Below are 12,723 nucleotides of genomic sequence, written 5' to 3' on the forward strand. Positions count from 1 at the left end.
ATGAGTCAAAGACTCAGCCTGTCTGCATGTTTCTTGAATGAAAAAATAAAAACTATTTATGCACGATCAAATAATAATGTTCCTCCATCTTTCATTGGGAATTGAATATATACCTATACCAGCCATGCATGGCAACATTGACCACATAAAAAAAATTACCAGTAATTGGTTTCATTTGAGACAAATAAACAGGGAGATCATCATCATTCATAAACAGTTCAGAAAGACGAGTGCAATATTATAAGGACTTTGAGGCATATTTCCTGAACCTGTTTACTCCTAATCGCAAGAAGGATATGAAACTTTTCCAACCAACCATATTTTATTCTTTCGTCACTTCAACACAATGCCGAATCTCAAGGAGAACGTGACTCGAAAATTTCTCGAACTCATTCATTCGGACGAGCTGAATCGAATTAAATTTTCATGCCCAATATCGTTGGCGATACAATTCTACCTTGGTGGAATAATAACAAGGAAATTAAATCAGGGGAACGCCTTCACGCGTGTTGAATTGACCAGGTTATCAAAATTACCTCGAACGCAGTCGTTTAGCAATTAACCGCACTCGAATACACTTCAATCGCAGACTCCGCACTCTAGTTATAATTCCACTTGTGAGGTCCAGCCACAGCGAGTGAAGAGATGGAAGGTTCACAAGGATAAGTAGCCCAAGCTTAATCAAAAAAACAAATTGTTTCCTGAAGATGATTCTAGTAAAATATAGGAAGTGATTTCTGTCTGAAAACATATTTTGTGATGCAACATGGATAAATATGCACACCTCAGATATTGGGTGTCAAAAATAATTTTTTTTTAAGTTTTCGTTGAAATTTTCGATATCCAAATGGTCTTCCGTTATTTTGAAATAATAATGTTATTTCTCTATTGTTTGCTACAGTGCTGTTTCCAAAGGATACCAACTTTTAAAACAGTTCCACCTTCGCACAAGATGCAGATTTACAGCTCAAAATCTCATTCTCTGAAATACTGGATTGTTTTTTAAAAACAATCTGACGCTCCAAACCCGTCAGTTTTGAAGAAAGACGGACTGAAAGAGTAGAAAAGAGTGCATATTCAACATCAAAATTTTCTGTTCAGTTGAATGATCGTTGTTATGTTGTTGATGCATGCATGTTCATCACATGTAGCACATCACATGTAGCAAAAATTCAGGAGCGGATTCCAAGAACATTTTATCATAGAATGCTACATGTTAGACATAAGAATGCGTCTGTGTTTTCTACTTTCAGGTCTTTTATCTAAGAAATGAGTTTGTTAAGGGCGCCAAATCTGGAGTACTTTTTTCTTGACAAGAACTCCAAGTTTTCAAGAAAGAGATTTTCAGCTACCAATTCTTATTTTGCTAGAAGATGGTAATTTTGAAGGTGGCAACCTTAAAAGCACCACTTATACAAACATGAGGCCTGTGAGCTTATTGTTTTTGAAATAAGTCTATTACCTTATTGTAAATATCAATGAAAATTGATATTTGAAATATCTCTTTCTTAGTTTGGTTTTCATCCATGAATGTTATTGTAGTAAAACACTTGTTCTACTTGATAAGTTTATCAGGAATTTGGACTATATGTATTTAGTTCCCAAAATTGAATTTAAGCGTCTACGTTTCGGAGGTATATAATAATCCTCCTTCTTCAGCTAACAAGAATTTTGTGAGCGTCTTTTTGCCTATTATTTACTGAATGCAAATTTGGGATATTTAGACCTAATGATAACCGTACATGATTTTATCTAGACAATTGATAATCTTTAGCCCTAAAGAAGGAGGATTATTTTACCTCCAAAAAGTAAGCACTTAGATTAAATTTTGAGAGCTAAATACATATAATCCAAATTGCTGGTAAGTTGTTTCATTACCCTTTTTCATTCAGTTTTATCAACAAAAACGTTACCAGTTGGCATCCTATATCTCAGAAATGATACAGATTTAACCCCATGATGAAGCCAGACAATCCAAAGCTGTAGAAACCTTAGCTTTTCTGAAGAATATTTATCAGGATGGGCCTTAATATCAAACATGAATATCAAGATCGTGTTTTCTCATACCATGGGATTTTTTTCTATGACCTCATTAGAAGAATTCTATATTTCAAATAACTATTGAAAAAAATTTACAAATTTACAATTGTCCTTTTATTTGGAATAACGTTTTTGAATCTGTCAGAAAAAGATTCGAGAAGTGTTTGGAGCTGAGATGAAGACCTCAACTACTTTAGTTCTAGAGAACTCGTATAACTGAAACTCATGTAATTCAATTTCTTTAGTTTAGATGAGGATTTTCATCAAGTATTGGTCCCATTTAATAATTATAGGAAATTCAACATATTGAGATTCCTTCTTTTTATGTAATCGAATGTACAAAAACATTATACCTCAATTTTTACCAAGAATCTTTCCAATCGCTTCACATTGTTTAGATTCTTGTAATCTAACTCCATGAAACAAATGCTTTTCGCATGTTCCATGAAATCAATATCGAATCTTCTGGTAACTTTTTCCGAAAAAGTATCTTGCCATATAAAATTACTATACATAGGTTAATGTCATCAATGTTTACATATTTTCTTTTTGGGAAGACTAAGGAAAAAACTAAACGTTCTTCCATAGCCTACTTGACGACGAATTTTAGAACGTAGGTACGTTATTTTCTGAAATCTCGTATAAGGTAGGAAGAAGAGGTAATTTTATGGATAAATGAATTTGTGGAGTCATATTGGATTGAAAGCATAAAGCAGAACATAAGTGTTTGTTCAGTTACAAAAAAAAACTTATTTCTGTTCAAAATCAAACACAGAACGGGCAAGGATACTTCGAACAAACTGGTGTTCAGTATACAGGATCGTCCATCTGTGTTTGCTTTAGCAATTTTAGTCAGGCATCGACTCAAGGCCAACTGGTCTTCTGTTCGCTAAAATGCTCCAGTGCCTTCAAAACAATGCGAAGGTTAAACGGGCCATTCGTGCATCATTAAGACCCGCATCACATTTCATTTTGTATTATTTGTTTTTTTTGCGGCTTGTCAAGAATCTCCAAAAACAAAGGAAGCATGTATATTACGTCATGTCAGGTGTTATGTAAGGGTTCCTTTAGCTTGTTTTTTTTTTTATTTACCGAGAATGTTTTTTATGTGGAGTTGTTGATCTACCTCATAAAGAACGTTATCCTCACGTTTTTCGTGAATTGAATCTCTGTTCTCGGAAACGAATTTACTCTGACAACTAAATGATGATCTTCGTTTTTGTGCTCATGCAGGTTTTTTCATATATAATCCATGGTCTGCAGAGGCTATGGAGAGGTCACCTCTCCATAATCAATCAATACGTCATACTTATTTGATGTTTTGCGTTCACATATTCTTCTGAACATTATGGATGTTCATACAGATATTTAGTTTATTTTTATTTATTTGGCAGTTTTTTGTAAAGATTCCATCAAGAATGCATTCGAACAAGACGGATTCATGTGTCCCATTACCATATTCTTGTTGCCAACATCCTCCATACATAACGATAAATGATAGTTATAATACACTTTATGGGTGTGGAACTGGGTCAATATCGATCTATATATAAAATGTAGAATTACCCAAGTATCAGGGGGCGTAGCTCAGATGGTAGAGCGCTCGCTTAGCATGCGAGAGGTACCGGGATCGATGCCCGGCGCCTCCAGTTTTTGGCATTTTTTATGTGAAGGTTCACATCTCGGTAGCTTACGTTCATGGGGGAGATCAGCAGCGCAGTACACCGCTGCTCAAGATCATCAAGGCCAGGAGGAATCCCAGATACCGGTCATCCGAGCTCAATAGACCATTGAGGGTTGGAATGTTGAAGATTGGTGACGGTGAACTCCGATGGTCTCTTGTTAGTAGGAAAAGAGTATTGAGAACAGTTTATGATTACCACAACTGCTTTTGGAGGAGGTTTTATATGTGTATAAGGGATTTGTTTGAACTGTCGCACAGAGTTGGTTGTTTTTCAGAACGCTAGGATGGACCAATAATGGTTACGCTTGTGGTAGCTATTGGTGAAAATTTTATTTTGACGATTATGCCGTCCTTGCCACCTCGCTCTCCACACTTGAATTCCATAGAGTATGACTGGGCAAAGATGTCTAGAGTCTAGACAACTATCTTCCCTAGAACAACCTATTAAAAATCTGGAGCAGCCTTCTTAGGCTTTACTGGATATATTTAAACCAATTTGTCAAACATTTTTAAAACTTTATCTCACAGAGAATATGCAAGATATATTGTGGAGTGGAAAGATTGACACGGAGTACTAGCTTCATCGAGACTAATTTTCATTTCATAATTTTTTTTTTCTGTGCTAGTCAAACTTAGAATTTCTCACATTAAAGAAGAATTTTCTTTTCAACTTCTCTGAAAAAACAAGAATATACATTTAACATGCTCAGATATCTGATAAAAATATCTTGAAGCGAATATGAAGTGGAATTGAAAAGAGGCTCAAACAAATTCAATTTACCATCTTCAACGATTATTGTTTTAGTCAGTATATCGATAATCTGAAGGCAACTTGAAGGAGGAACAGGCTGCATTTCACAATAAGCTTATTCATTACAATGCAACTAATTAGGTGATTCCTTCGCTTCATTAGTTAGAGCCAGACAATGTCACCAAGTAACTCCATAGCTAGCAATAAGAACTGGTTATGCACTTCGAGAATAGTGTACTACAACGGAAATAAAGTTGAGTTAGTTTCGAAGTGTTGTTACGTGTCCTGTGAGAGCGGTTGGATCTACGTTCGTAATATTAGATTTGCAACATTATATCTGTCACAAACAGCGTCGAGGGGATATAAATTCTTCAGTATATGATACGGGAGAAGTTATTAAATTACGCAATGAATATACCTTCATAATATCAGATCTTGAGTTGAATATTGCGATGTTAGCTGGCATTTTTTCCAGTCTTCGTTCGCTATTTTTAAAATGGAATTTAAAAAAGTCATTCAATCAATATTTATCTGGCATGAATTATATCTTCTTTCAATTCCAAAACAATAAATGGTTTTTGCGCCCTTGTTCCTATAGGAACCAGTGGGTTGTAAGGTCCAAAGATGTGATATTTCGAATTTCGCTGACTAACACGATTGTATTTGACTGATTTATAAAATATTCGTGATCAAATTAAATTTTGTCTATCCCTCTGGGACGGTCCATGCCATTTTAACTTCCAAAAGAGCTGGGACCTGTGTGTGTTCTGCATGGTTCGAGAGAGCAGTTCATTATTCAACATTAGGCCATAAAATGTACCAACAATTTTGCAAGTAATGATGGTTGAATGCCATATTTAATTTCTATAAATTTTCAACCCACAACCTGACATTATTCCATTTCATTTAACCTCCATTTTGTGAAAACAATGTTTCAGTTTCTGAAAATTTTTTCAGTTCAAATTTCAGCATGAAATATTCGTCAACATATAGCATTAAAAAATCTGAGGTGTGGTATCGAATTTCTTTTAATTAAGAAATTATGAAATATACGCTCTGTAATGCAATCTCTGTAAATTTTATTCAAATTGAACATGTTTCGAACCTATATATGGATACAACGTTATGATTCAACTGAACTTTGAGGAATTTAATTAAATAGTGCCATACAAACGTGTTTGTTCAGTCGGGATTTACACATCATTTACTGTGGTTTAATTGATTCATCTCGAATATATCCAGCTGATTGAGTTCAGTGCCCTGATCACAAATGTTGGGTATCTGCGGATTGTCAATCTTAAAGAAATAACTCCAGGAAAATCTTTCATTCATTATGTAACCTGCAAAGGTGGTACCCTGAAATTCATCTGAAAAATTATCTCTTGAAAATACAACTTTTTTTGTTGTACAGGGTGGTGGGCAAAAATCGTTATCCACTGAGGGGATCTTTATTATTTATTTTATCTGAGTTGATTTACGTCGGGAGTCTCTAAAAATATATTTTTGTATTTTTTTTTGAGTTTTTACTCAAATAATCATCTGGCTGAAAGCAGATATATTATTCGTGATCCCAATATGTTGAACTCGCATTTTCAGATTGTTTCTATTATATTCATCTTAATCCACTTTGTTCATCATTACAGTTCATAGCTATTAATATCTTTCAATAATGCATATCTTTTATAAATAAAATTTTTGTTGTTTCAGAATTGCTGGTGGTGCTAATGGAATCTTCACTCGACGTTTGGATTTCAGTTCATTCAATTCGCTTCCAAAACTCAAATTGAATTCTTATCAAATAAAGGTAAGGCTCATGCAGTATAATATTGCTCATAATATAATTGAACTCTTCATCGGAAGGTATTTTGAAGGTGGTACTATTAATTCGAGAATATAAGTCAATAGCACTAACGAATTTTTTATATTTGAGTAGTAACAGAAAAAGTTATTTTTAGTAGTTAAATAACTACTGTTGTGCGTGTTGTGTTGCTCTGATCAGGTTGAATAAGACCGAAACCGTGGTCAGCATCTTCGATTTCGTAACATTTGTGGATGTTTATATCAATGGATATTATCTACCTGAATTTATTCCGGTTATTTTTAATTTTAATGGAGTTTGATTTTAGTTTTTTTCATCGTAGGGGTTTTCGTTACATGCTCATTAATTTTATGATGCTGCTTATTCATTATCTACTATTTCTTCTCGATTTCATTTTTTATAGTAATGTTTGTTGATTGTCTGCTCATTTTTTTCCTTGATCTAATGATATCTCAACTAGTGTTTTACTACAATATATTGCGCGAGTGAATCAGTGGGTTTGCTAGCCAGAATATAAACACGAATCTCGTCTGTCATCTTTCAGCTGCCATTTTATTCACGCTGACGTTAATAATAAGCGATGACGAATTCGTTTTTCGCTAAATTAATTTCATAATGAATCGTTACCGAAGTATGAATACCTGCCAAATATCAAATTCTTACTGGAAGTGGGTGAGAATTGATGACAATATACTCGTACATCAAACATAATATACGTAGAGTTAATTTAGAGCGTGCTTGAGAAATAATTACCAGCTTTTATACGTGGATATGTCTGATATGGCGCCAAACCCCTAGAAATATATACGCGAATAGTTCTGTAGTATTAATATATTATGTGCAATTTTTTTGAGTGATTTTCGATTGATGATTATTTTTTAAGATAAGTCATTTTCTTGGAAATATTTTTCACTTTACTGCAGTCAAAATACCGTAGCTCAAAATCTGTATCATAGATATAAGAGTACATAAATGAATAGTTAGCTTCTGAGTTCCTTTGAATTACTTCCTAGTAACATATAATCGTTCTTCTAACCTATTCAACAACATGCATTCCTGACATTCTTGCAAGAGCATCTGAAGCATGAGACAAGGCAGTTAACCAAAACGTTTGAACGAACGACTACAAAGTTTCGATTTAATTATCTTTCAAAAACTTCTTGTTCGTTTAAAATGGCCATTACTACATTGCAGCTTTTCCTCATATTCTTGGCTCATAAAACCCCTACCTCAACATTTTGTAGGGCTCATCATCGGTCATCATTCGAACGAAAAACAGCTATTAACATTGTTCAAATACATAACAAAAGAGCACAGAAATAACTTTGCCATTTCGACCGTTACATAAACAAGTATTCCAACGTGTTATATTTAGATGTAAACAGAATCAACCTGAGCATTTGCACGTTACTACCGAGAAGTTGCGCAATTTGAAACGTTTTATCGTACCTACTATTATATGGATATGTTGCTTTTTACTCTTATGAATAGGCGTCAATTAAATATACATGACGTTGATCTACGATAATGCAGCTTAATCTCGGTGGACATTGCAGTATATTCTATTTTCACGTAGCTTCTTGGAAATACTGCCCAACGTCTGATTTAAAATCCACTTAGTCACGTTCGATGAATTGTTTAGTGCAGACAAGGGTCGACGGATTCAATTGAGAATATGAAAACAGTCGGCGATAAACCTGAATGTATCATCGTAATTTTTTACGAATTTGTGTTGTTTACTCTTTTCATCGAGTTTGTTTTATTTTCACGTATCAGTACGAAGAAGATGTGATACGAGGATTTTTGTCTGTACAATGGAAATTTTTGGACCAGTTTCACGATAACGTTTTCTATCAAGCCAACAGAATGCGTCTGAGTTGTAGCGCTGCATTGGTACAGATAACGGATGAAATCCCCAAAACCGTCGCTCGCTCCCTGGCACCAGGACGCGTATTGCCATTATCCTGCTTTCAGTATTCCCACTCATACAACTACCTTTATATTATTACTTGTACGGCAAGGACATTTAGTTTTTCGATGGATCCGCCTTTCTGAGAGAAATCCATTGAAACGCAGTAGGTATCTACATAGATTCAGTTATATGATCGAAGAAAAACATCATAAAGTTTTATGATCGGACATTTCCTCACAAAGCTTTATCATTTGCCCAGAATATTGAAAAAAAGTTGCTGTTTAGATGTTTTCATAGACCAATTAAGTTAATATATGGATATTGTACAGGAAGCCCCAAATTCGATGTCCAGTGAGGTAATCTCGGAAATTAGAAGAGCTAGAGCAGAACCGGTGATAAGTTTCCGACCTCTTTTTCAGAGGAACGAAGAAAGTTGAAAACCGGAACCTCTTATGATCCTTCGTTTTTGGCTTATCAGAAAAAATTGAGATTTCCAAAAAGTTCTCATAAATTTTTTGTCTTTGAAGTTACAGATCTAAAACTCGAACCTACTACAGGCACTTTTGTACGTAGAATCTACTGACAAGCGATTTTTCTCCAATTCAAGAATAACAAATTCAATAATAATGGATGGTATTTATGAAAATTCCAGATTTGAAAAGATACAGATTGAAGGAAATGTGGGAATGAATGAAGTTAATGAAGGTCGGCAACATTTATGGTACTTACTATTTTGTAGAAAAATTCTTGGACAGGTCAATTTGCATTATAAATTACTTAAATTTTTATGTATCATGATGGGGGGGGATATATGAGTTTTTTAATTGGCAATTTCTATTTTTTCTGTTGAACATGGATATACTGTTACAATTCGTTCAATCCAAATTTTATTTTATACATAATGTTGTTATTTCAATCAACAGAATCGCAACTCCAAGAGCAATTCGTTTCATTCAAAAAGTCTTTCTCATTAATATTATATTTTTCATTTCAACTGACTTCATCAGAAAATAGCGACTGACAATTTTTCATTTTTTTTTTTGTTACCATGTCATCATTAATTTTCAACTATCCTGTATACTGGATAAATCTCGGCATGAATTTTATTGCTAACGTAAAACTCATCACAAATATCTTCCAATTTCTCATACACATTAAACAAACTAATTAAACTATAATGGAGAAACTTGAACCAAAACAATACCTTTCGAAGCCTAGGATGATTTGGTAATTAGTAGAGATTTCTTACCAAACCCTGCTTTTACTATGAAGATGAAGTTGTTAAACTTATTGAATTCAAATTCTTTATTTTTCATATATTTTGAGGTCTTGGGTATTGGTGAAGAATGGAAGAGCCTACAAGCATATGTTCTTTTATTTTTCTAATTGCTATTTTCATTCCATATTATTCATCCAATTATTATCCTTCGAAAAGGTCATATTTTCGATAACAAAATATCAATCACCTCTGAAGTGTAGGTGATTAGTATATAAAGAAGTAAAAATTCGAATTCAACAAAAAAACATTCCTCCCTGTAATAAAAAAAGGGTTACCAACGGTCAAATCATCCTCAGCAACATTTTTTGTTGGCACAAAAAATTAGGGTTGCCTTTAAAAAAACTTTATCCTTTTTCCCTCGTGAAAGTTGAAGGTCAACAAACCTAACTATACATGGAAATTAATGGAATTTAAATAAAAACTTCTACAAGATAGTAAGTACCGAATTTTTGAAATGCTTCTTCGTTGGAAATCAAGTGATAGTTCTAAAAAGCCCTTTTTCAAACAATGTTGCTTATAAAATATTATTGAGCGATATGAAAGATTCAGGCACTCAGTATAACGTTTCGCAATCTAGATTATATTCCTTCATCAGACAATAAATTGAAAATCTTCATAGGTATACAGGGCTGTCCCAAAACTAGTGAATCAAACGTCACACCACGATAGAGTAGATCAAATACTATCGAATGAGACCAACATTAGTTGAGCGAAAATGTACCGTTTCTGAAAAAACCTAACCTAAAGTTGCCGATTTTCGAACTATTTTTTCAATCACAAGGCCAATTTGTGATTAAGGATAGCGTTTTTCTCCCATATTATCACCCCTATAGAGAGAATTTATTCTGAGTAATAAAAATCATGTAGAAAAAACAATTGTTTTAATTTACACTTACTTAGGTTATCGATTAACTACTTAAAATAATTTCAATTAGGGGAGATAAAACAATAATCTTAGTTCAATATAATTTAAAATCGATATCCTTTTTCACAAACTGGCCCTGTGATTAAGAAAAATAGTTCGAAAATCGACAACTTTAGGTATTTTAATAAAATTCTGATTATTTTGGAAACGGTACATTTTCGTTGAAATAATGTTAGTGTCATTCGATCATTCGATAATATTTGGTCTACTCTATCGTGGTGTGACGTTTGATTCACTAGTTTCGAGACACCCTGTATGTATATATATTCCCTTGAACTTTCAGAATGTTTCGTTCATTACTCATTGTCTCTACTTCTATCTGTATTGAAGTCAAAAATAACTGATAAAAATGGAAAAGCCAAGTAATCTTTTCTGCCAATACAAATTAATCTTCATTTCTCTCATACAGAAATTACTCTGAAGTTGATTTTTTTGATAGTTTTGGTACACTTGTAGTTTAGTAATACGTAATTAGTAATTACGACTATGATTGATGCCATATTAAGACACTAACAAGAAATTTTTTACTGCGCTGCCTTGATGCTGCCCCATAGTCCAACTTCATAGGTATGGGATAATGATAAAGGATTGGAAAAAAAGATTTTTTCATTATTGGTCTACAATGGCTTAATGGAGAATAGGGTAAATGTACATTAATCCTGATTACCTTCTGAATTCAAGGGTTGTTTCATCATATCCTACTGTTAGACATGTGGCACATGTCTGCACATTGCCAGACACTTCATACACTTTTTTGGATATTCCATTTGTATTATCGGTCTCAGAATATAGATTTCTCTCTTTTCAAGTAATTCTTTTTTCCTTTTTTTTTATTCGTTTATGTTATGATCTTGTTATATTCGACTCTCGTATTTCGGTAGTATGGATACCTTATAGTCAAGTATCGAATTTACTTTTTGGTATCGTTGCACCCCTTATCGATAACTCTCGGTACACTCCCTCTCATTATATTTTATGTGACCTTCAACGTCACGCGACGACGTTTAGTTCTATTCAATAATAATTATTAGGCCTCTAATGGCACCGTGTAATGCGAATACGCGTCCTGCGCTAGCAGTCTGCCTACCCTATCGGTGGAATCATTGCGCCATTCCCCCTGTTCCACGCATTATGCGTTTCCAATGCCGACAGGCCTTCCCCACTGCACTTGGCGCTTGGATAGTAACAGGACTCTGCTGCCGTTGATACCGCGGGTCGATAATTGGAACTGCTTCACTCCCATCAGGATGATTTCCATCCCTATTCGGATATTCTTTCTTCTACCCCGTGACTGCTGTTTTGTTGTCAAGGGGATTAGTTGGGCGTTATCCCAATTTGAAATTTACTGCGTGGGAGGGTGTGTTCGAGGTCTTAGTTTCTCATTGGCAGCTGGAGATACCGAGCTGCATGATATTCGTCTGTGAAGGTCAACAGGGATTATACATTGAACCCCTCATATCTCATATTCCCCCCTTTGATGAATGAAAAGAGTTTTTGGGTACGTAGATCCTGAACATATTTTGTTCAGAATGATTGACACTACTTTAGTCAATGAGATTAATATTCAGATGCCCAATACTCGTATCACGAGAAAGTAATTCTTCTCTAAAGTGGCCACACCATCATTCAGAGTACCAAAAGAAAGACCACTGCCAGGCTTGTAGACTAACTTGTACCTGTCAGGGCGCTACAATGCTCACCTCGACAGAAAATCGATCGGAAATGTCAATTCTAGGGATGATAGCACATAATGCAAATTGGCGAATGCGCAACTGGAATATCAACAGTTAAAACTTGGTTTAGTCTATCGCAAAATTTCTTCCATGTTTTTATTTTCTCGAAGAACAAGAACTCTTTTCTGAAAGGTTCATTGGCGAACCTTAAGAAGAAGTAATACCTCAAGGATCACCATTCAAAAACGGCATTCACTAGTTCCTAATTTACGCTTTCAATTTCTTACGTGAAACATTGATTTTTTTTTATTGAAGCTAAATGACGTCTTGATGTCACCGGCTCTTTTTTTCCAATTTAGTTGTTTTCTATGAGAAAAAAAAACTTGAAATTTAGTGTCAATAAAACTTGTTTTCACAATCATTTTTTGACGGTTTTTCCATATACATATTTCTATAAAAATAACGACGAGGTGACATCGGCTATTAAATTCTTTATATATTGCAAAGATTTTCATAGCGATATATGCGAACATCACCTCTTAATTGGTAATTTCTTCTTTTCAACTGACTCAGTACGTAATTCTGGCTATTGCTCAAAGATTCGACACATTTTCATATTTGGGGTAGCATCCGTAAAGCA

The 12,723-nt window shown here is 34.3% G+C and overlaps 1 protein-coding gene and 1 non-coding gene across 3 annotated transcripts in view; both read left to right on the forward strand.

Moving 5' to 3' along the window:
* Positions 1 to 12,723, forward strand: part of LOC123315741 (headcase protein) — a 211,521-nt gene that overhangs the window by 101,650 nt on the left and 97,148 nt on the right. For both annotated transcript variants that reach the window (XM_044901572.1, XM_044901571.1), the window contains one exon: positions 6,183 to 6,279. In XM_044901572.1, coding sequence (XP_044757507.1) covers positions 6,183 to 6,279 — 97 coding nt within the window. The remainder of the gene's footprint in view (positions 1 to 6,182; positions 6,280 to 12,723) is intronic.
* Trnaa-agc lies at positions 3,617 to 3,689 on the forward strand. Its single transcript has one exon. It is a non-coding gene; the product is annotated as a tRNA-Ala (tRNA).

This window comes from Coccinella septempunctata, chromosome 6 (assembly GCF_907165205.1).
Source record: "Coccinella septempunctata chromosome 6, icCocSept1.1, whole genome shotgun sequence".
NCBI classification, from domain to species: domain Eukaryota; kingdom Metazoa; phylum Arthropoda; class Insecta; order Coleoptera; family Coccinellidae; genus Coccinella; species Coccinella septempunctata.